Source organism: Zophobas morio, unplaced genomic scaffold, assembly GCF_036711695.1.
Source record: "Zophobas morio isolate AGI-343-1 ecotype UQ-CSIRO unplaced genomic scaffold, CSIRO_AGI_Zmor_V1 ptg000021l, whole genome shotgun sequence".
NCBI classification, from domain to species: domain Eukaryota; kingdom Metazoa; phylum Arthropoda; class Insecta; order Coleoptera; family Tenebrionidae; genus Zophobas; species Zophobas morio.
In genome coordinates, this window is record NW_026972126.1 from 8,590,598 (window position 1) to 8,616,357 (window position 25,760).

At 33.7% G+C, this 25,760-nt stretch overlaps 1 protein-coding gene and 1 long non-coding RNA gene across 10 annotated transcripts in view; one reads left to right on the forward strand and one right to left on the reverse strand.

Moving 5' to 3' along the window:
• Pde11 (Phosphodiesterase 11) overlaps positions 1-15,422 on the forward strand; it is a 271,340-nt gene extending 255,918 nt beyond the window's left edge. For all 9 annotated transcript variants that reach the window (XM_064061527.1, XM_064061522.1, XM_064061520.1 and 6 more), the window contains 8 exons: positions 5,100-5,348; positions 6,215-6,376; positions 9,674-10,009; positions 10,177-10,263; positions 10,316-10,483; positions 11,202-11,714; positions 14,463-14,546; positions 14,602-15,422. In XM_064061527.1, coding sequence (XP_063917597.1) covers positions 5,100-5,348; positions 6,215-6,376; positions 9,674-10,009; positions 10,177-10,263; positions 10,316-10,483; positions 11,202-11,714; positions 14,463-14,546; positions 14,602-14,790 — 1,788 coding nt within the window. In that variant the 3' untranslated portion in view covers positions 14,791-15,422. The remainder of the gene's footprint in view (positions 1-5,099; positions 5,349-6,214; positions 6,377-9,673; positions 10,010-10,176; positions 10,264-10,315; positions 10,484-11,201; positions 11,715-14,462; positions 14,547-14,601) is intronic.
• Positions 15,423-19,415: 3,993 nt separating this feature from the next.
• Positions 19,416-22,030, reverse strand: LOC135132746 (uncharacterized). The gene is made up of 4 exons (XR_010281085.1): positions 21,925-22,030; positions 21,665-21,868; positions 19,571-19,723; positions 19,416-19,522 (listed from the first exon to the last, which is right to left on the reverse strand). It is a non-coding gene; the product is annotated as an uncharacterized LOC135132746 (long non-coding RNA).
• Between the last annotated feature and the right edge of the window lie 3,730 nt (positions 22,031-25,760).

Sequence of the window (25,760 nt, forward strand, 5' to 3'; positions counted from 1 at the left end):
TGAAAGTCTGTAACTCATGTCGGTGTTTATAGCTACATAATGCGTCAAAAGGCGTTTTAGAGCGTCGAGCTAATCCAGTTTAACACGTCTGCTCAAATTGCATGACATATTGCTGTGACAATAGAAACACTGCAAATAATTTAATTAAAAATAAAATTCGCTGGGGATTTGAAGGTAGGGCTTGAGGCTTTTAATTAAAACACTGTTACAAAAATTAGATCCAGTGGGACATGTTGTTTGTCAGTTAATTACGGTGCGGTGGTCTTCTTTCATTATAAAAATTACAATTAAGTGTCACCTTTTTGTTTAATTTTGTACTAACAGAGAATGTATAATAGCCGGCGTAAATTTTTGCAAATCATTTTAGTCTTTTATGTAATGTTAGATGTCTACCAGTCTAGATAAATTTAGAAGTATGCATTCTTCAGTGGTGAGTCCAGCTGATGGTCTGGATTACTTGTAACTTCAGGAATGCGAATGGAGGGGGAAATATTTACATAATTGCTAATAATATGGGCACATCCAAGGTTCAAAGTTAAAAATTTATCGGATTATGCTATTGTTTCATCTTATTCATCAAAGAGAAATTTCAACTCGAGTATCAGTTGGCGTTTTCGGGTTTCTTTTGAAAAGTAATTTGAGCCAGCTGACGTAAAATGCCTACACTGGTACAGAAATCTTTAAACTTTCCGTTGTTATTGGGGGACAGCCAATTTATGACACAAACTTAGCAATGAGAGATCCCGGTGAAAGATCTTGAAATTTGTCTAGTCGCGACAATAATGATATGTTGATAGATATTGTGTTTAAACCTGTTATCAGTTTAAAGTCAGTAAATTATAGAAAAGCGTTGAAAAAAAAATAAAAATTTCGCTATGTAACACTTAATTTTCAGCAGTGAAAAGTGAGTTTTTTGTTACCGTAGTTGACCAAAATTTCAATTCTGTGTTGTATTAGCATATTCATATTATTACTCGTTTATTTTTACTTTGTTTTGTCAAAACTTGTTACAATTATTGTAACGTGTGTTTCGTTTTGTTTTCTTTTTTATAAAACAGTAAAAATTAAAAAACCAGATATTAATACATCCAACTAACAACTGTATTATGAGTCTGAAGTAGAAGCGTTTTCACATTACGATATTCCCAGACACTCTTACGACTTTTATCTTTTCAGTTTGTTTTTTACTGTCCAATGGAAAATACTTTTAACAATCATAAGAAGATTACATTTTTGATGTTTGAACGTAAAAATGCTAGAAGACAAAGCAACAATGCCGTAAAACGCAAATAATGAGGGTGTTTTATTACTTTTGTGCACATCTAAAACTACCTTTGCTAGTTCTAATGGTCCACTTACCCACGACGTTGTATTTTGTAATTCAAAACTTCATTGCTTGGTGAAGTAATATTTTAAATTGCTTATTAGTGTCAAGTTTACGTCATATAAATATGAATAACCTAATTGCGATAAAAAAGTTTAATATATATTTACGTAAGTTCATAATTCTTCTAAGTGATCATGTTTTGTCGCCTTGTTTCAATATTTTCGCTCCAAAATTTGCAAGGCGACGTTAATGACGACATTGTAAATGTCAATTTTGATGCAATTAGTGTTTTTAATTTTTTTTTAATTACCTACCTGAATGTATAGTTTTTTTAATGTTAAAGAGAAAAAAAAAGATAAATGTCTATTAGAAAATACTAAATACTAGAGGTTGGTCATATTTTACTTATATTTATTTGTGGCAAAATTCCGATAGATTCATGAAATATTTCTTAATGCCTTTCATGAATCACAACTTTCGCAAAATATGGGCTATAAATTTGGTGTTAACTTTTCTGTTTGCCATGATTTAGGAACAAGTACAGGGAATTTCTAATAAGATATTTTTCGACAAAAGTTGTCTTCACTTCCGCCTAAGCCACAACGCCGTGATCAATTTTATAGCGGTCCTAAATAAACTTTTGTGCTATTGTATAACTTAGTTACTGTACAGAGATAACTTCGAAATTAATTTCATCTTCAAGGTGCAAACTCCTTGTAAAATGACATTTGTTACACAGTAATAGGTATGTGAAAATACACAAATATTTTGTTTCACGTAAATAATAATTTATTTTGATCGTCGCAATCCCCTTCAGACCTAATTTAACATTGGCAGAGTACACATCAACGACGCAATAAATACACTTTTTTCACCTTGACGTCTTCGTGGGCGACGGCGCGTCAGTTTGGCCGAACGTCAATTGTTTTGGAAAGACGGCATCCTCACGTGCTTTATTCTTATCTTCTTTCTATTTAAAAAAAAAAAAATCGGAAAAGTCTAAGGTTGGCGTTATCCGTCAAGGTTTAGGGGTTGGTACTACTGCAGAACTAACACACGACAACATTCTGTCAACTACCTGTCATTTGTCAGTGTTAAAAATTAAGCACGTGAAGCCAACTTGCATGTGTTCATATTATGTCAACAACCAATGACAAAACTTTATTGATTAAAGTTTATGTTGACATTAGACATTTTTTTACTTAAAATTTACAGTTCTGTAAATTCTATTCCAATTTAACCGATCACATAATTTCAATAATTGATAGTTAACTGTAAATGTAACACTGTCCAGAAGCGTGTTACATTGTTCTAAAAACTGAAAATGTTTAGAGTCTGATGTCACACATTACTTTTGTAATTGAAGTAAAATGGGGTTTTCTAAAATTTTGATCATAGTGGTTTCTATATGATAGATAAAAATCTCAGTATCAATTTTTTCGAAAAGGATTGTAATGTGCTATTCAAAAGTGTAAAAATAAATATATTATGCTAAAAATATTTCTTAATATTTTGTATGAAATTAGGTTTATTCTATATACATATTTGTATCAATCTATCAATTGAATAAAATGTTGCGAACAAATCAGTCCAAATTATAGTTAAAAGTTAACTACTATATTCTATGGTACCATCTTAATTAACACCGTAATAACTACACATGTACATATTTTAGCATAATGTTCTTATATCGTCCAACATAGGAAAAAATCAAGGAACTATGTCTACGTCTGCTGCATTATTGCATTGATCTGGTAAAGCGCAGATATCTCGACAACTTCAGCTAAATAACCAGAAACAAGGATCCAAAGGTGTTCAACACCATTCACAAGTTTGAAATGCTATAATTCAAGCAATCAAAATTTTCAAACTTAGCAACACAAAAACATTATTATCAAAATAGAAAAGCGCCTCCTCAGTTGGACGATTTACCCTCAACTTATTTGTTGACTTTAAAAAAGTTAACATTTTTATTTTTATTGCTCTGAAATTTTACGTAACAAAACATTGTAATTCAGAGGATTAGTTTGGAAACTGATTCTAGTTCGTTTGAAGCCAACCATTATTCTTGTTTTTCTTGGAACAACAATTTGAAACTGTTCAATGAGGATATAGAAAAAGTTATGTGTGTAACAAATGGGAAAATAGTCATTGTAACATATGCACGCCATTATGTTGCAAGTACATACCATATGATCCAAAAAACAACTCCCCTAGTAAGCTATGCATTTTTTTTAAATAATAAGGTTGGCAACATCACGCGTTCGTTGTTCAAATAGCCGCAATGCCAGTATCATTATTTTAAAAATAAATTGCACTGTCTGCTGAGAGTTTTTTTTTACGATCATATGGTATAACAAGGATTATTTTTCTACCTATGAACACAAGTGCTTAACCCTGAAGAGAATTTTTAGAATTCATCTTCCGTTTTTAAAATATCATTATTTAGTTTGACAGATCCCACCTGTCAGATCGTCTGGCACTTCTCCCACTGCAGTAATATTTATCTGTCATTTATCTCACCAGCTAGGAAATGCGTTATTTTCCCCATAAAACTAATGTAAAACCTGATGGATTAACGAAAAAAGGCAATTAGATAATCCGTTTTAGAGATACAGATTAAAGATCAAAGAAATTTGAAGCATTCCATAATATTTATTCAAATTAGGCTAAAATCATAGTTGTGTACTATAAAACTAGCCAACGGTGGCAATCTTGATAAATGCCATATTATTTGATTTTTTTTATTTATCAATATAGCTGGTTAAGTTAAATTGGGTATCTAAATAAAAACCTGGTCCGTTGTTTTTGCCGTATGTCGTTTTCGAAATAAATTTTGAAAACTGTCAACCGCTTGTCACATAGACTTTTGTGAATTATTTATAACCTTTAAACTGAGTTTGACATGGAAATGACAGCTCTCTCGAACACGATGACAAACATTACGACATACGGAAAAAATAATAAAATATAAGGTGTTTAAAATGAGCTGCCGGATTTCCTTCCTGATACTCCCAAATGATTCTTTCTATTAATTTTTTCAAAATTCTGATCTAGTTATGTCAGCCACTGACTTAAGGTACCCGAAAAAAAAGATGGTGCAAGATCTGGTGACCGAGCTGGCCATTCCACAGAACCTCTTCTGATTATGTCGGAAATTAATTATTTAAAAAACTTACAATTAACTCCTCATTTACATATCAAAAAAAAATATGAATACTCAAGTAATGAATTTGACATTAGTCAACATCAGTAATGAAAATGATATTGTAAAACGTGGTACATAATTTTTAGATTTATAATTATTGTCTAGCAGCATCCATATTTTTATATTTCTTGTATTTTAAGGATCCCTAATTACAGTTTTTCCCTAATAACTTCAAACTGGAGCAAATTATGTGCCTCAGAAAATATATGGAAACAGAGTTCAATTTTCGTCGTCATTCTGAAAATGCAAAAAAAACCGGAAACGTAGTGATATTGAATTAGAACAAAAATTATCGGTATACTTTGAGATGCATTTAACTTTGACATTTGACCCAAGTGTGGCCAAGAAATTGACCTCAACTTAAAAATTCCTCGGCTGGATTATTATACTCCGCAATACGCTGACGAAAAACGACAGAATCAAACTTAAGACAACATACAAGATTTTCAGTAAAAAATTCTTAATTTTGCTGACCCGACCGTACCTTACCCTACCTGTCAGTAACATACAATTTACCATAGACCGGAACTGGGACATTAGACTAATTGCTGTTTATCATTCTAGGTGATTAACAAGGTAGGCGACCAACCCTTCACCAAGCTCGACGAAGAAGTCTTCGCCAGCTACCTCCAGTTCTGCGGCATCGGTCTCCGCAACGCGCACCTCTACGAGAAATCTCAGTTGGAGGTGAAACGCAACCAGGTGCTGTTGGACCTGGCCCGCATGATCTTCGAAGAGCAGAGCACGATAGAGCATGTAGTATTCAGGATACTAACCCACACGCAGAGCCTGATTCAGTGCCAACGGGTGCAGGTGAGCGAGAAGGGTTAATTATTTTAGACAAACAGAGGGCCCGTGATGTATGGTCGGGGGCATAATTGCATTATCTCGCGATGCTGCCGCCGCGTGTACAAACATAATATCTCCCCGGAGAACCGCTATCAATTACGTCACCGCCACTCTAACGACGATTAATCGACAGCAGTCACTACAAGAAAGGGTGGGTCTGTTTAGAGGCACATTAGTTGAATTATTAAGGGCTACATTTAAATGGGGCGGAAGGGAGGACGAGATGACGGAATTGTGGGTTTTGTTGATTAAGTCGTCTCTAAAACATTGCAGGATTAATGCAAGTGAGTCTTGTGGGATATTTGGTTTGTTGTTTTTACTGATGAAGAAGTGTGGGGGTTTTTGCTGGGAAGGGTATTAAACAGTGCTGCTGGTCTGTCTTTAAATATTTGTATGGGGATCGTATTTCACTGACCGAAAAAACAAAAACAAATAGTCCTCCTGACAGGGGACGACTTGCAAGGAGAAAAATATATCGTTGGGTGCAAATTTTTTCTTTTAGGGCGGCGGCCGAGGAAAATTTACTTCATAAGATTATTGCGTCGTTCACACTTGTAAAATACTGTTGGTAATTTTATTGCAAAGATAGTCTCTGAATCCACCGACCCGATTGTTAACTGGAAAAATAATATCTCAAACTTAATATACCTCGCTCCATAAGAGCAATCTCATCCATTCGAGGGTTGACCGACCAGAAAAAATAGCATCGGTTTAGGGCTGTTGCCTTTGCATTAATTACGAAACCAATTTGTTTGCAATGTAAATAAACGGATCCTTTTTCCGGTCGACTTGACGCCAGTTCAGTGATTGATGCTAGTCGTTTGTCTTAGGTCCTCCTGGTCCATCAAGGTTCGAAAATCAGCTTCTCTCGAGTGTTTGATTTCGAGGCCGCTGATCTGAATGGGGAAGAAGGCGAATCTAGGACAAGCCCCTTCGAAAGTCGCTTCCCCATCAACGTGGGAATCACAGGATACGTGGCCACCACAGGCGAGGTACGCAACTTTCGTTATCTTATTTTCTACTGCAAACAAAGAATAATATAGGCTGAGTAGGATATACACTTTAAAATAGAAAAGTGTTAACTTCAAGAGCCAACCATGTTCTTGGTCCCTAGTTTATTCTTACGATTCGGTTGGGAAATACCCAATATGTATTGCGTGCTCGATGTTCTTTTGTTATTTAAATGGAAAACCGAATGATATGTATTGATTGTGGACAAATTAAGTTTTGAGGTAAAAATTTCATTTCTGGGTAGATATATAAATTTAAAACAAATTCAAGTTTTATGGTTCTTTTCATCTAAAATACAGCATTCGTATATACTTACCCTCATTTCACAAACAAATGCCAAAATATGGCAGATTTTGAGATATTTTAAAAATTCAAATTTGAACCTAGTTATTTTGGAAAGTAGCCATCGTACGAACTTCTATTTTTTTCCCTCAATAAACACGGGATTTCTGCTAAATACCGAATTTTTTTATAATTATTGTTTTGGCAGTTTTTTTTGGAGTCGTGCTGAATGTGTTCTTTCGGAAAAATACCATTATTAATGGTTAAAAAATTTCATTTGTACCCATAATCATGGTCCGACAGTACTAATAAGCTATATTTTTCTAAATTAATTTGTCTAGATCTAAACCTCAGAACTTCCGGTGATTTTATAGTGACATTGAAAAAAAATCTCTTTTTTTTTGTCATTTAATAAAACTTGAGAATTTTTACTTTCTCTTGAAAATCTTCAAAAAAATACAAAAAAAATCTCCGCGGACAAGTTCAAGTTCCTAAAATTTTCTAACACGTCCGCTTGTATTATATTTCCCGTCAGTTCACAAAAACTGCCAAAATATGGTAAATTTTGCGATATTTTATAAATTCTAATTTGAACCTTTCGGAAAGTAGCCATCGTACGAACTTCTAATTATTTTCTCAATAAACACGGGATTTCTGCTTAACACTGTATTTCTTCATTATTTTTGTCTTACCGGTTTTTGTGGAGTCCTCCTGAATGTATTCTTTTGGGAAAATACCATTATTTCATTTGAACCCATAATCTTGGTCCGAGAATTTCAGAATTTTCGGCCATTTTCCAAGCTCCTTGAAAAAAAAAAGAATTTTTAAATATTTAATAAGTAAAATTCGAAAATTTTGACTTTCCCTTGAAAATCCTCGAATTTGTGTGCAGGATTTTAGCTGGAAGTGCCTGAATGCGTCAAAAATATATATTTCTCATGCGATTCACTAAACGATTTTCTCAAAATGAAATTTGACGAAATGATTATAGTAGGACTAGAAATTATCAGTAATGAAAATTTTCTTATAATATAATAACTTCCAAGACAACTGCTTCTGAGCATAGCCTTAGGTACCTTTAGGTACCTTTTAGGTAGTGATGATAGTGAAAAAAAACTTGGCAAATCAGTAGACGCTTGAGGCAGAATCCGCACAATATTTCTGGACATGGTTTAATAACCTAAAAAATGTATTTTATGATTTAAAAACGGGAATTTTTTTAATCTTTAGAAATGAATATGCGATTGACATCGTCTATTGAGATTTTGATAAAGCTTTTGGTTAAGTTCCTCATTATCGTCTTAATATGTAAACTGGAGGTCAGTGGAATTCATGATCTCTTGTTACGTTCCCCAGTGGTCGTAGTTTTAAGATAAAAGTAAGTTCAGTTTTCTCAACCAAGAGAGGGGTATTGTCTGGTGGGACGCAAGGGTCGACGCTAGACCCTATACTATTTCTTGTATATAATATATCGGAGTGAAAGTACTTTATTTGTCAAGCACTTTGCACCAATGACAACCGGTAACTCCTATGTCCTACATATAAATGAACGTGCACATACTTGGTTACTGCTTTTAAATATTCAGAAATAGGCGTAAAAATTACTCAACATTCCTTAAATTCGAGCAATCATGTATTAGAGTCTATTCAGCGGATCAGTTTTTTAGGTAACATACTGTAAAAAAGGCAAATGTCATGAGTTTTTTGTTGTCGAATCAACAATAAACAATTAATGACTTGGTCTGTCATTTTCCGGCTCTCGGGAGATAGTTGAGGATACTTTCCTTACCTGTCCGAAGACTTTAATAGGTCGCGGATCTCCCTAAAGCTCGAGAAAGAGAATCCACCACCTCCACGTCTGCAAAAATGAGTGGATTCCCGGTTCCGTTTTCGGTTCCTCTTCCGGTTCTGGCACTTCCGCTTCGAATTCTTCTTGTATTAAGATATCTTCTGTCCATCTTTTGAAGTTCTTCACGTCTTTCTTCGTTATCTTAAAGACCTGGAAGGAAAAAATCCACCTACGTCCAGTTGATGTTTCCGGAAGTTTGCCCTGGATCGTCACCTTGGCACTCCTCCTCTAATCCCGTCAAGAGACGGACACAATCTCTGAAATTACACAATAGGTTAAAGCCACCTATGACGCCTGTCCATGTTCTCGATGATGCCCTCCGTGAGACGCCCTTCGGTCCGCTCCACTTGCTACTTCTCCGTTCCTACTTTTCTAGTCCCGCATTTCAACATTCTCCTCCAGGGACATGAAACTCCTGGGATTCGGAGCTGGCGGGCCTAATTTAGGAGCCAACTTGCCGCTTTCCCTATAGCCGTCAAAGACGCTCCAAGGCAGGTTGAGAGAAAAATATCCATATCCGTCCACGCAACCACCTGTTTTCCTCGTACACCTAGCTGCTGTAGAGTCTCTCACCAGCCAGTGGGGTAGAAATAATCGGTATCAAATTCTCACCTCTTTTATAGAAACTGAAAGCTTTGGTTGGCCTCCACCAGAGCTCCCGTGTGTGAAAACAACATGTACTGCTATAAGGTTGGCAACATTGGCTATGTTTTCGCTTCTTTATTCCATAAAATACGGAAGTAGCGCTTACCAGGAGCCACGTCTGTCTCCACGGACTCTCGTTAAAATTATATCACAAAAATTGGTAAAACTAGATGCTGCCTTTCCTGCCGTGGGCCATTTATGTTATTTTCACGTAAACTTAAAGGGTCGGACAGGTTATCCACAGATAATATGTTCATCTTTATTCATAATAAAATTTACTTTTACTCTGAAAGTCCGGTTAGTTCCGTGACGAACAAAACACTGTTGCTTCTGTTGATAAAACAATTGATACTTTCTTCACGTTTTTTTTTTTAATGTAATTTAGACAAAAACTGATACTAACTGAAAACGGCCCAGAGGTTCACACTAATCTCTGATAACCCAGCCTATATTTTTCTACACCTTTGATCTCTACGTGAAATTATCATTGCTTCTTCATTAGACCGTAAACATCGCGGTAGCTGAGGAAGACGAACGTTTCGACCCCAGTGTGGACGACGGCACCTGTTTCAAGCACAAAACCATCCTATGCATGCCCATCAAGAATTCCACCGGACAAATAATCGGTGTCATTCAGTTGATCAACAAGTTCAATGATCTACCGTTTACGAAAAACGATGAGAATTTTGTTGAAGCTTTCGCTATCTTCTGCGGGATGGGAATCCACAATACACACATGTATGAAAAAGCTGTGGTTGCTATAGCGAAGCAAAGCGTTACGTTGGAGGTGTTGTCGTACCATGCTACGGCCACTATGGACGATGCGCAAAGGTTAAGGGTAAGTAATCCACGATTTGGGAAGTACGTGACCTGAATCAGTTTTGGGTGATGTAAGGTACCGCATGGACTTTTTCTAGATCAAACAAAACTGATTTTGGCTGCGCTTTCCCATCTTTCTATGAGTGTTATTGAAGCAGACGTGAAGTTAACAGATAGCTGTTACAGAGTTTACGGGTACCATCGGCGGCTCATTTCCGGCTGCACGATTTAGATTTCGATGACATCAACATGAACGATGACGAAACTCTCACTGTGAGTACAATAAAACTTCGGCACTCAAGGTTTTACGAGAATTTTTTCGCAGGCCTGTGTTAGAATGTTCCTCGATTTGGATCTAGTCGAACGTTTCCATATGGATTACGAAGTCTTGTGTAGGTGGTTGTTGTCAGTGAAGAAGAATTACAGGAATGTCACTTATCATAACTGGCGACATGCCTTTAATGTCGCACAGATGATGTTCTCGATATTGACGGTGAGTACTTACGATTATTTAGATTTCTAGATAGGGAGTTTTTTTTTAATTTTAATTTTAACGAATCATCGTTTATCTTGCAGAGGAGTTGTTGATTACTGTTTATTTTGAAGTTTACAATGACATTTTTTCTATATCGAGCCGTGCACAAATCGATACTTTAAATTGATGTTATCGTTTTGCGTTGGCGGTAACGCGAGAAGTTTTATCAGATGACTTGTACCCAAACAAGTGATTAAAAGTGTTTATTGCGAAATGCATGAAATGTTCGTATATACCCTGACTTTAAAACGTGTGTCATTATTAAAATGACACACATACAATAAATTGCTAATAATAATAATCATTGCAGCAAATGAAAGCTTTTAGCATTTGTGGTTAAATCCGCAATTTTAAGCGGTGTCCCATTATGAATTAGGTACAACAACATTGTGGCTGATTATACGTAAAAACACTTAAAAAAAACGGGAAAAACATAATAATAAGTTTAATGCATAGCCAACCCAGCTAAAACCGGAAAACAAAATCATTCTACGCATTCGAGTCCATTATTTTCCACGTTTGTTTGTCCACTACCCAAGTATTTGTACACAGCTTTCGACTGTTTTCACGATAAACACTCCTAGAGCTTCGTGTTTATCCTCCGCCACGAACTGACGGATGTGTATAACGTTCACACCCAAACTTGTGTTTAACTTAACGCTGTCCTTCGTCACAGGCGACGCAATGGTGGAACGTCTTCGGCGAGATCGAATGTCTGGCGTTAATGATCGCCTGCCTATGTCACGATCTGGACCATCGCGGAACCAACAACTCGTTTCAAATCAAGGCGTCTTCTCCCCTGGCACAGCTGTACTCGACCTCCACAATGGAACATCACCATTTCGATCAGTGCATAATGATCCTCAACTCCCCTGGCAACCAGTTATTGTCGAATATTTCGTCCGAAGAGTATTCCAGGGTGATCAGGGTGCTCGAAGAGGCGATTCTGTCGACCGATTTGGCGGTGTACTTCAGGAAAAGGGGGGCGTTTTTCAGCGTGATCAGGGACAGGCCGTGCTGGAGTCTGGACGAGCATCGAGAACTGTTGAGAGCGATGTTGATGACAGTTTGTGATTTAGCGGCCATCACGAAACCGTGGGAGGTCGAGAAGAGGGTGGCAGAGTTGGTCTCGTCGGAATTCTTTGAACAGGGTGATATAGAAAGGGAGGAACTCAATATAACTCCTATCGTAAGTACTAAAATTAACATTACATGGAAATAGATAGGGCGCTGTGTAACTGCTGTTTAAAGTTTATTGGCCGTTCGGGATAGTAACGCTGTCGTTAACAGATGCCACGTGAAATTGATTAAAATTTTTATTCGTTCGTCAATAGTACAAATTAATAAAAATTGGCCGTTCAAATGAAAATGTTACATTAGATGAATAGGTCCGTTATAAAAAATATGTTATATAAATACAAAATTAAAACCACCATCCACCAGGATTTGCCTTTTCATAGCATTATTAACGTTGTTGTATCGAAACTCATTCCGTAATTACTAATTACCTGTTTATGTGCATTTTAATACATTATTATCGCATTGATGCTGGTACATTCGCTCATTTTGCACTGTGATTACCACTATATTTCCCAAAACGGGCTCTTCAGCGTTATAAATTCTATACACATCACTCTATCCTCTTTTAAAACGTATTTTCAAACTAATAATCAAACAATTATTTTCCAAGAGTAAACACCTATCGTTAATGAAATTATTTAACATTACTGAACATATTTAGCATACGCTAAGGTGTGCATATTTTATTATATTTGCAAAATGCATCCAATTTGTTTTTTCCCACCGCTGCAATTACAAGATGATGCAACATTCCACGTAATTATTTGTCATTTTCACATGTGTTAACACTACAGCATCAGCATAAAAACAACGTGGCCGAAATAAGAGTGCCGACTTTGGTAATCTTGAATTCACCATAAATTATGTTCACGAAAAATGATACCCCGAACTGACCTTTAGCACTACCCAAGTCATTATGAAACCGTTCTTTAGCTTTTTTATTTTTATTACTGTAGTTTGAACATTATGAAGATTTGTGTCCAATGCTGAGAGATTTAGAAATGTGATTATAGGTGATGTGTTTGAACAGACAGGAGATATAAACACGTTATAAAAATTCTTCAGAATGATACCTGTTTATGTGTTGAATAGCGAAAACAGCATAAAGCAAAAGTTTGGAAGAACTTCGTTTTGTCCTAGTTTTATTTTTGTCTGCTAATATATCGAAAGTTGCTTATTTGGCACGTCGTAACTTTTGAGAAGAACCGGATAAAGTTCGCTGAATATTTTATTTGATAAGTAATCAGCTTTTTAAATATGTCGGGGACTAATGTATTATTTTGTGCATGTCACCTGTCAGTCACATGAACGACACATAACTTATTGCAACTCTGTATCAGTTTTTTTTTGCAACGATAACATTGTAATGCATTTTTGCCTTATCACAGCAATCATCATTTTCTTGTTTTTTCAAGGCATTAATTATAGAATTTTTAAATTTGTCATTGTGTCTAGTACTTTGATACAGATATTTTTTTTACCCTATTTTTTACCTCAGATTTTCCATCTTCGAACTCCTATTTCACGGCATCTGTGAATTGAAAGTTTCTTCAACTTTCCAGACGCATAGTCCTGTTTCAGTTTTTATTAAAGTAGTTTCCATCACTGGTTTTCACGTCTCACAAGTCTTTTTATTCAAAAGTTCCCAATGTCTTAGAAACTTATATACTACAAGGGGCTATAAAAAAAAACGTACATGCAGTTGGCTTTGAAATTTCATTAATTTTGCCGCTTCATTGTGATGGTTGATGACTATTGGTCGCCTGTCATAAATGTCAATCATAACCTCACTTTGAACTTTTTCTCTAGAAATAAATAGATTGAATAAAACTGAAGCCTAATGATTTAACACAATCTTTATCTATTTTATTTTTATATGCAAAACCAGCTTGATGCACGAATTTTTATAATCATCTTGTATAAAAATAAATGTCTTGCATCAGATTTGAATACAACTGTAACATTAAACAAGGATAGTGTTGGTGTTGCCAACATTTTATTATTTGGAAAATAAGTTTCAAGACCTACTAGGAGCATTTAATTTCTTTCGTTGACTCAATACTAATAGTCTTACATAAAATAAAATTTAAATTGAATGCATGTTTATGAATAAACTTGGCTTGTGAGTTATTATTATTATTAATAATTAGTGTATTTATTAGCATTTATTAGCACATTGATTGGAAAAATACGGCTGTTTAATACTTGCACTTATTCATAATATTTTTTAAAACTTTTTTCCACATCTTAAGCGTTGTTTCATGCCCACATCGTTATTGATAGAATTTTTGCGAAAACGGATTCTAATATTCTTTCACCTTAAATTATGATTTTGGAAAATTAAAAACTACTAATAAACAGCATTAGATACCACAAAATTGTCCAGAAATTTATAGTGTAGTAGAGTCAAAATACTTTGAGAAGAACACGGCAATAGCAAGACAATAACATTTATTTTTTTTATATCATTTTATTTCTTTAAAATAAGTCTTGTAGATGAACGCTGAAGACACCAAAATTAGTGTAATCACAGACTTAAATGAATTTTTTGAAAAACTATTACGTGATGAAAAAGTGAACAGAGATAACCAATACGTTGAAAAATACGACTAATTGTATTGATCTTAAACTAATACTCCGTCACGAATAACCCATAAATATAGACATAGTGAAAAGTTCTATTTTTCCGCTCTTATTAATTAGTTAATGACAAGGGATAAAAATAGCGTTCAGTTCGAAAATAAATATTTGTTGTGTCAGTAACTAATAGAACGGCCGTTTTATTATTAATTCCTGGAACGTGTTGACCTTTGTGTATCGTTGGTGTGCAAAAATAACGTAATTTTTCAATTTCCAGGACATAATGAACAGGGAAAAAGAGGACCAATTACCTTTAATGCAAGTAGGATTCATCGATTCGATTTGTTTACCAATTTATGAGGTGAGTGTTCATGATATGACGTGAAGTGGACGTCACTCAAATGTCATTTGAACAGGCATTCGCAAGACTCTCCCCTCATCTGGAACCGTTGGTGGAGGGCGTGAACAAGAACAGGGTGAAATGGCTAGAGATAGCAGCAGCACAAAGTCTTATTCCTCCTGAAGGCGAACGAGATTCCAACGATAATCTCTCCAAACCTAATACACCAGAATCGAATCCTAACGCGTCCCAAATTACCGACTAGTATATGAAATGTAGTTATTGTAAATAATTCCTGAAGACTATTTATTGTTCTAGTATAATTTTAAAGACTTAAATGACACTGACCACAATTCTAGAGCTGCGGTGTTGAAAAATGTTATTTTTTTAAAGTATTGTCAGACAACATTTCAAAGGCTCTAACTCTTCCCTCCCGTGTATTTCATAGTGGTTATTAATTTATTATGTTTGTTCCCACGAAAATACGAAAATTTGAATTTAATTATTTTTTAATTTATTTGTGAGTATTGTTTGTTTAGGTTTAAGAGAGCTCTCTTTTGTAAGTTTTTAGTTTAGCTATTCGTAGTCACTTCTTGTGATATTTTTAGTGGGCTCTACGAAATCATGTTAGTAGAGGACCGTATTTTAATATGGTATTACATTGTATGAGGAAAACTATTTATGCCAAAGTGTATTTTTTAATCAAATTGTAATAGTTAAGTTGATAAAAGATGCAATTAATTTTTTAGTGTGTTGTCAAACATCTACTTGTTTTATTATCCTTTCGTTGTTGTGTTGCGTCAAATTATTTTCAAATTTTTGAATAAATAAGTGTACATTCAATGTAAAAAATAATTACAATAATAACAAATTAATATAATATATATTTATCAAATATTCATGTGGTTTCCGTATCCCAAGTTTTGACAGTTAATTATGATTTTAGCACAGAACATCAGTTAGTAATTCCACACAAGTTCCAACTAGTTTCACTATTGCAACGATAGCAGAGTATTAGTATTTCAGAAATGTGTAATTATAAACTGTCTGTTGAAAACGGTTGAGAAAGTTTTAGTGCATACCAGTCAGAATTGCATTTGTGGATTGTTAGGTAAAGTCCACTGAAAAAACAACAGTGACGCTTGAAGCAGTTAGTAGTTGAGTTCCGTTAGAGGAATAAATCAGTTACAATAATTCTATCAATGAGACCAAATGCATGTATGCAGAAGTTAGCAGAGTTATATGTCCACATAAGATTTTGTTTAAACATAAATGGGCGAACTCAAAAACAAAATATTTTGTCTGACTGGTGTAACCTCAAAACAATCATTTTTCAAGAATCAGGTCAGGATTATAAGTTGGACACGTGTCTGCAGATATCCCAGTAGTTTGAAACAATGGTAGTTTGTGTTTACAACGAATGTGAAACTATATGGTGTTGTCTGAGCTGTGTGAACTTTGAAACAACTGTCACAACTTTGTTTCTACTGGTCACATTTTTTAAATTTTACTTTAATGATATGTTAACACTGTAACTGAAGTTTGTTTCTTTAAAATACTTACAAAATCTATGTAGGTAAGTATGTAATGAAAGTTTTTTTTTTACTTTTTCTAACTAGGATTCCTTAGATAAAGTTTGAAATAAAATGAAAAACACAAATTCCGTTTAAAATTGTCCAAAATTGGTTTTAAAGTGGCATTTTACAGTGATTCACGGGGTTTGAGAAGTAGGTATTTTTAGTCCAGTATTGACACATACCTACATATAAATATCTTGAAATTTCTAAAACGTTATAAAATATGTACTATGTGCTATAAAAAATGTCAAACCACTCCAAATTATATTGACACACTAACCTTACTTCTTTCTTCCTTTTAATTTGTTTTGCCTAAATAGTATGCGTACAGAACCCTCAAACATGGATACATAAAAAACATGTCAAAAAGAAATACACGACCGACGTAGAAGGGGTCTCTGCTATGCCGTTCGATATTTTTCCGCTGCTTACTCATAATAGCGTTCGCAATCGTATTAAAAACATCAGACTTATTAGAATAAAAAAGGCGCTTGCTAGGCTTGCAGATAAAACATCTAATAAAGCTACGGATACCGTGGCTGGTCCCTCTGGCGGTTCCTAATAAAGATTCGATTTCATTTCTTTTCTTTCTTTTCAAATTCAGTTTTCAAAATAATTCATCTGTTAATTGTTTTGTTGGTAATTTAGTATACATTAATGTAGCTTCCCTGACGGCAAAATATGACGACCTCTCCGTGCTGGTGCAATCTTTGAAACCGACTTTTGTAATGCTGTCAGAGTCGTGGATAAGCCCTGCGATTCCTGATACATTAGTGGCTATGAACGATTACACTCTTTTTCAGAACGACCGGGACGGCAGAAGGAGTGGCGGTGTGTGTATCTTTGTAACGGACTTGATTTGTTCCAGTTTCACAATTAGTATCTTAAGCTCGGACGTCGGCAATAATGAAGCACTATTTCTCAAATTATCGAATAGTAGTATCTCATTTGTGTTAGGATGTATATACAGATTCCCAGACTCTGCAATTCATGATGATAGAAAACTCTTTACGTTCGTGTCAAAAATTGTCATAATTAGGCTTCAGATCTTAGGTTTTTTGCCTTTTTATATCTACTTCAGACATTGCAGCGAAATTTATATATTTATCTACAACTGCTTTATAAAGGCCTTATTACACAACTCATTCGGCACTGTTTGAGTTGAGTAATAAACCCTCTTATTCCACTAGTGGTGTAATAGAAAGATTACACCACTAGTGGTGTAATGAAGGTCTCCACTTCTTAGTTGAATTTTATTAACTACAACAAATTACCTTGATTAATTCTTAACTTATTTGCTATACACGTCGATAATACATTTCTTACAATTACTGATATTAATACCAGATGAAATGAAATTATTTGTATCTTTGTCCATAATGCTTAGGTTTTGTTAACAAAATGTTTGTTACAGCTCCAGTATTTAAGATTTCTCTTCTAACAATGCTTGAATCTCGGTTGTAGCTACTGGCCTTGTTCTGGCTCCAGGGTCACCTCCAAGAATATCAGAAGCGGTCTTTTTCTTGTTTTCAATCGAAATGTCGATATAACCTTCAGTACCTTCACATACAGCCCAAAGGCTGCTGCATTTATAACTTTTCGACAAATCTTCAAAAAATGGCAACAGCACCTTCTGTCTTGCGTCATGATTTATTTTCTTGGATGCACACCAGTCAGTGAACCGTTTTTCGTATTTAGTTTTTGATTTATCAGGGAACAATGAAGACACTAGGTTTGTAGCAGCTTCTTCTGTTTCGAAAGGCAAGCTTTCTGCTTCAGAATCACTCATTTCTCGATTGAACAACATTTTTTTTTTAAAAACTGACGCGTTGTTTACAACAAATTTGAGCGGTTGTCATAACACTGCAAAAATTCTCTTGATTCTTGATTTTTAATTAATAAAAAAACTTAATCGGCTTTTTTTCTTTTTCATTTTTGGGCAGTTGTAGATAAAGTTTTGTATTTCATACGTGGGCTAGAGCATATTACAGCAACTCGTGTGATTACAGATGACTCGGTCTAACGACCTCGTCTTCTGCAATCTTCACACTCGTAGTGCTGTAATAATGGCTCTATCCCACTAATAAGATAAATAACTATTATCCGAATTTGAAAAAATCTGTTTATTTAACGCCCATTTATTACTACCTAAAATACCTAATTTACCGTTAGAGACCTAAAGTGTTAATTAAACGACCTGATTGTAAATTTTAAAAGGCTTAAAATAGGATTCCACGACCAACGAAGCGGACGTGCTTGCACAATAGAGATTTTCCCTGAATTCATTGCTTTGGCTGGCAGATTGTTTAAAAATGGGTTGTAAACAACGCCCTTGAGTTTAATGGTACGGGTGTCGCCAACTGACAACGCTGGCCTGCATTTCATTTAGATTATAGCTGGAAGGAGGTGAATCTCTGAAAAAGCATTTTATTTTAGAAGTTTATTGTTATTGATACTGAGTGTCTTTGCGTGTTAGTGAGTGTGCTGGGACCGGGTTTGATTTTTGTGCATATAGTAAAGAATCCTCAAAATGCCCAAGGTAAAATCATCCATGAAAGATAAAATCAAATTATGGTTAGGGAATAATTTGGACACTAATTTTCAATTTCCTTCTTCAACCAAAGACAACGAGTTATTCTGCAAAGTGCGTGGAAAAGTTGTAAGTAAACATTTAAAATACTGAAGCTTGAATTATCCCAGTAAACACAGTTACGTTTTAGCGATGTTAATGCCACTTAACTCTGTCTACGATCTTGTTAGCTGTTACATCCCAAACTGCGTACATTTGCTTTCCCTGTGCTATGTAATGTAATCAACAGTGACCCATGCTTGTAACATACTGGTGACATCCACATCGTTTCAGACTAGAGACGTGCTCGCGGTACATCATCATAACGTTGTGTTAGTATGTCGCTAGATTCTCTATATTTTTATGTATCTGTTACGTTTTATTTTAAACGCCAATATAACATATTAAATGGACATAGACGTTACGTATATATCGCAACATCGTAAACATATGACTCTCAGTATATTTTATTAACATGATCTATGCGATATGAATAGGCATTTCAGAAAGTCTAGTTACCATTTAGGGATATGGATATGGAGAGTAAAATTTAGAGCTTACAGTAAATTATTATTTTATTCAATGTTTGAAAAAATATAATATGTAATAAGTAATAAAATACAAAAATTAATATAAATTCATAATATAAATAAATATATATATATATATATATATATATGATTTCCTAATTCGAAAATAATACAATATAATTTACACTTAAAAAAAGACACAGAAACTATAAACTGTCGTTGTTTTTTCTTTCTTCAGGCGTTGACTAGAATGTCGTAGCCACTCTGAGCAGCGTTGTTCTACTTCTTTTTCTATTGCGGAATGGGTCTTCATTGTAATTTCTTCAAAAATAAAAATTGTAATAATTATATTTATTGCAAAAAAAATACCTTTCATAATATTCATTGTTTTTGTCCCAACCATTTTGGAATTTTCCTACCGAACAAACAAGCTACAGCAAATTCGCTGAATTTTTTTTTTTTTAATATACGCTCCACATTGTTCTTTTTCCCATTACCACCTATCTGGGACAATAGCAGTTCCTGAAATAAGAAAAGAAGAAAATATTTTTATGTGTATATATCGAGTAACTCTGAAATATTTAAGTTCGGAAAATAAAACCACAAGATCACGAAGTAGAGAAAATTTTAAGTAATTTCTTTTATCTAGTCCTAATTCAGGGGAAAAATATCAAGATCCACACCTCATTCAGTGTCATTTGTTTTCATCTAAGCAACACACAGCAAAAATAAAGAAAAAATTTAGTCACAATGGAAACTGAATAAATCATTGCCGCATCATTTACATTTAACAAGTTGTTCCGTATTTGTTTCTTGAAACTGGAGCAGCAATTTAATTACTTTGAATCCGTGTGACAATTAAAGGATTTTTTTTTCCGAATCTATTTGGAAGTCACCGCGTATGTATAACATACAGGGTGCTTCACTATAAGACTTTTCTGCAACCCAATATGTATGTAACGTGTTAAGCGAAATGTGTCATGTTTAGTAGGTTCCTAAAAAGTGTTATAGTATTACAGGCATCTACCTGTATATAATATCCAAAATTATGTTATATGTAAGTACATATAAATATATTTAGTCCAGTCATTTTAGCATAAAAAAGGGATCAACCTCAGAATGAGAGACAATAAGCTGAATTTTTGTATACGCCTTAATTTTGGCGTTCTAAAAGTTGTCTCAAAAGTCTAATAAAATCTCGTGTCTGCGTCGTAAGTTATTCAAGGTCAAAGGTCAAGAAAAACAGTTTTTTGCAATTATCTCAGTTTCTATTGCTCCAATGATGTTAACAATTATTATCATAATTGTAGAGCACAAAATTTGGGACAAATTTTATTTGAAATATTTTTTCATGCGCTCAATCGTTTTGGAGATAGAGCACAGTGAGCGCGCAGCGCTCGTCCATACGTACTGTAATGCAATCAACCGTGAATATCTGTCAATACTACCTTGAATTTTGAATAATTTGTATTATTAATCAATTAATACATTGTATTTAATAACATTTTACATATTTTCAATATATTCATAGAATAATACTTAACTATTTTGTGTAATTAAAAACTCATTTAATGAAATATTTATTGTATATCTCAATTTATTTGTATCTTTAAAATGTGCAAGTTTTTAAATACTTATTTTCTTATCATGATTATAACGGGAAGGTCTGGAAACAACAATTCAGGGCACCGAAGATGACGACGATGAAACAGAAATTCCCGAACGTCCAGAAGATGACGGTGAAGAAGAAGAAAATTGATACTTTTGTTCTTTAAATTATTAAAAATTTATAGATTTTCACTGCAAGATGAATCGTAAGAAATGTCCAGCTGCTGAATAAAGATAAAATTAAAATATATGAACTCGTTTTACTTCCTTAAAATTTACTTTGAAAAAATTAATATAACTTTAAGATATATAATAATCTAACCTAAGATATACCTACAATAAATATGTCATTTAAAGAGTTTTTAATTACACAAAGTAGGTAAGTATCATTAAATAAATGTATTGCAAATATGCAAAATGTTATTAAATGCAATGTATTAATTGATTAATAATACAAATTATTCAAAATTCAAGGTAGTATTCACAGATATTTTCACGGTTGATTGCATTACAGTATGTATGGATGAACGCTGCGCGCCCACTGCCCGCTATCTCAAAAACGATTAAGTGTATCAAAAAATGTTTCAAATAAAATTTGTCCCAAATTTGTGCTCTACAATTATGATAATAGGTGTTAACATCATTAGAGCAATAGAAACCGAGATAATCGCAAAATAATGTTTTTCTTGACCTTTGACCTTGAATAACTTACGACGCAGACACGAGATTTTATGAGACTTTTGAGACAACTTTTAGAACGCTAAGATGAAGGTATATACGAAAATTCAGCTTATTATCTCTCATTTCGAGGTTGATCGCTAATTTGACTGGACTAATTGTATTTTTTTAACTTACAAAGAAGCCTGCTTGTTGTAGTAGGCAGAGATAATCTTCTAATTCCTCAAAATTTGTTTACCTGTGGTCTTGGCGGCATATCTTCTATTACTGTTTTCTTTTTGATTTGTCACATTTGATGACGTTTTCATATTGGAGATTTGTTCACTCGTTTCCTTTAGAATTTCTTTTGTTTCGCACATATTTTTTGTATTTGTTTCAAGTCTAGAGTAAAATTATGTTCATTAGCACCTAGTTCATAAAAAATTGCAGTAACATACCTTTGCAACATGTTATGGCAAAGCGCCTCACTTTCAAAAACAATCACCGTAAGTTCTTCAAAATCAGCGGGAGTATCTTCAGTGATTAATGGTGGTATTTCCAGCTTGTCTGAAAAAACTGTTGTTATTTACGTACAGAGTTATCAAAAACAACAGAAGCATGTAAAAATTAAAATGATTACTTCATTAGAATTATATTAACTTACCTAGTGTAAATTTAATCCACACTGAATGGCACAATTTTCACAAAACTGCATTAAAAATGAAGTGATTTACGGATTCACGAGAAAGGTTCGGTGGTTGTGAACCAAATGGCCAAATGGAATTCGACAGCTTCACTGTGAGTCTGAAGTGCAATAACCATAAATACGGAAAAAAGGGATCGTCCGACTCATAGACAAACCAAACCAACAAAGGTCCGACTGCACCCCCCAAACATCTGGTGGATAGTAAATGCAGAAGTTGAGCGTTATTTTTTCACTAGATAAAATAAATTTAATAAAATCAAAATTAACCACTCTCTAGTTTTTTTGCTACCCATCATCGCTTTATAAACGTCGTTATAAAATCAAAATTCGACGAATGAACTCTTCAAAACCTTGTCCCGTTTCAGGGACAATGGGCAAAGAATTTTTATGGCTTTGTTTGTGTCGTTGGGTCTTCCCTATATTAACCCCAGATGTTTAAGGTGACCAAACGTTCCGATTTGATCGGAACTGTACCGATTTCAATACTCTAATAATTCCGATTTCAAATTTCGTCCAATAAATGTTCCGATTAAAACATTCGTTCCGTGAATGTTCCGATTTCTATAAATCTGATAAGAATAAAGATAAATCCTCGCATAAATCACTAATAGTAATTTTATTTTGTGAAAAATTGGGAACAAAACTTGTATCGATACGGTTGTCAGCACTGCACTGTTTTAAATGTCAGCAGATGTCAGTACTGTTAGTATATTACAACTAAAAATTTTCAAAGCAGTTATATATCAGATTACGATGGAAATGGAAACTAATGTTCCGGTTTCGGACTTTTGAAATCTGGTCACCTTACAGATGTTCTATTTATAATTTGCCAAGCAGGTACTTACAAAATAACATTTCAAGTGAACAAGTTTACAGAAATAATTCTTAGAAATTATTACAATGAAAAAACTTGTCTTTGGTGTATTTCTAATAAAGCCGTTGTATTTTTCGCTCTGAATATAATTATTAATTAAGCATTACGAACTCACTGACGAAGGTCACTTTTTAAAGAATACGACGACCCACATCTAATTGACCATACAATCTTTAACAATAAATTTCAAATAATACCATAGTGGTTTTTTTAAATTTTGATAAGGTGTTGTAAAACTATTTCTGTTTCTGTCTTCATTCCAGGTGCTGTATGTACTTGGGCAAAAGATGCCGTACGTGGGATTTTAGGGGCGGAAACGTATACCTGCTTAAATACTGTAAATACAGTGGTGTCGAACGAAGACAACAACAGAAACATACCCGATGTATTGGGCCAGGGCCTAAATTAATGTGCACTTCTACACATTTTGTGCAGTTCAAAAATGCATTTGTGCAGTAACTTTTTCACATTATTAACATTTTTACTTCCCGAGCGTAAGTTACTATTACTGACGCCGGTTCATCCCTTCACCGAAAAGAATCGAGGAATTTTTATGATTTTATTTGTTAAGTTGGAACCTCAAGAAACCCCAGATGTGCTATTTTCGCTCTGTCACGTACCTGCTTAACAATAACACTTGTCTCAGTGATTTCGAAAAATTGCACAACAAAAATTTTATCAGTCGTACTTGCGGAGTCGTACTGCCTTCACAGCTCTTATCACTTTGGTTTTTTCTTACATTGGTAATGCGCTGTTTCTAATTTTCTTTTGTGCTATGACAAGTATTATTTACATTATTATTGGCGTCATCACAAATTTTTTATTGATCCAATTAAGAACGTGTCACCCCATTTTCTTAAAAATATGAGAATACGCAAGTCTTTATTTAAAAATGACAAAATAAGAATTATAATAATAAAATTCAGAACATTTTTTTCGATTGTGACTTAATTAATTATTTTAGTCTTCTGTTTTGGGAAGACAACACACAAACTTTTGTGATGTACCTTTAAATAGTGATATATGTATGTATTAATCGTGTCGGTATTATGCCTTTTTTAGATTTTTGTTTATATCTTTACAATATATTTATTTTGAATTTGCGTTTTGCTATTATTTATTTATTATTAATGTTGTAGGTATTCTCACAAAATCGACAAAATCATACTGCACTTTAATGGGGGGAAGGGGGAGAGGTGTAAAAGTACTATTAAGAACACAAGGGGGATTATTGCGATTGTGCAGTTGGAAATTTTCCTTAATTTAGGCGCAGGTATTGGTTATTATTAGAGAGCGGATTTTATGAAATTTGCATATCCGTATAATCATGCTAATTAAAAATGAATGCAGCTATAAAAAATTGCATATTTGCATATATTTGCCTTCTGCTGCATATTTCACATATTTCACATATTTTGCATTTTTATCAATTTTTGTGCTACTTTGAAAAAAAAATGCCATTCGATCGGCATTTTTCTAGAAAAACGAAACTTCATGAATCATATTGCAAATATTGTCCTGAGCTTCAAATAACTGGGTTTGGGTTTTATGGTAGTTTGGAGGAACCACTGGGTGTTAAGCCATCCTTCCAGGTAAATTCGGGTCCTAATTACTTTTGGAAATACCGTTCATTTCAATATTTTTGTTCGTTACTTAAGTGTATTAATGGTATGTTTTATGGTGGTCGAAGGGACGTTATCCTATTATTTTTCATCGTGAGTTTGCATTTAAGTATTTAAAGCGATAGAGATGTGTGTCAATATGTAGATAACTCAAATTAATTTATGAATTAAACCTTTTCCTGAACTTATTCTTCAAGAAGGAATTGTGTTTTGTTGTGCCTGCTCTAATCCGATAAGTATTTTTACATCTGTGGACGCAGTACGCAGTTTTTTTATTTACAAATACATACTTTAGAATCACCGGAAAAATTTTTGTTAGAATATTTCGAAAAATATTTAAAAATAAATTGTTACCAAAATAGTAATTAAATAGTCGATTACTACTATTTTTTAATTCGTTCTGTTTACCTATATTTATTTTTGAGTATAAGAATATTATCTTAAAAATGTCATTTATTTGTCAGTGAGATCTAATTAAACACTTTGCAATGTGATTTATGTATTTTTTGTAATAAAAGTTAAGGTGTTTTTGCAATTTGTAAATAAATTTAGTTCGGTTATTACGCTTTTTTAAATTTTTTGAGCATGTGCAACTATATATCTCTGCATATATTAAGAAAGTTATTGCATATTTGCATAAATTTGATGCATGTCATATGATCATATTTCCCAAAATTTTGCTGCATATTTTCCGCTCTCTAGTTATTATACATACACTCTATTACCGACATTAAAAAAAGTCTACACTATTTCGTCATATCTGCTGCTTTATTATCAGTTTTCAGTTAGTTACATATTGGATATGAAATTAAGTGAATTTTTTGAATAAATAATAATTTAAAGATCAACCACAAAAATACTCAATTATAATTATACATTATACATTACCAGTTTATTTTAGAGCCCAAGATTACATTGGAAAAATCTAAACTTTTGAAAATTTAATGTTAAACAGATATACCTATAACTGAGTGCGAAAGTCAATACACAAAACTCGATGATCAATTATTGTTTTGTATTCAAATTATTATTTATTTTCCTTACGATCAAAGTGAAGAAATTATTTAATTCATTTTTATTTAAGAACGATAT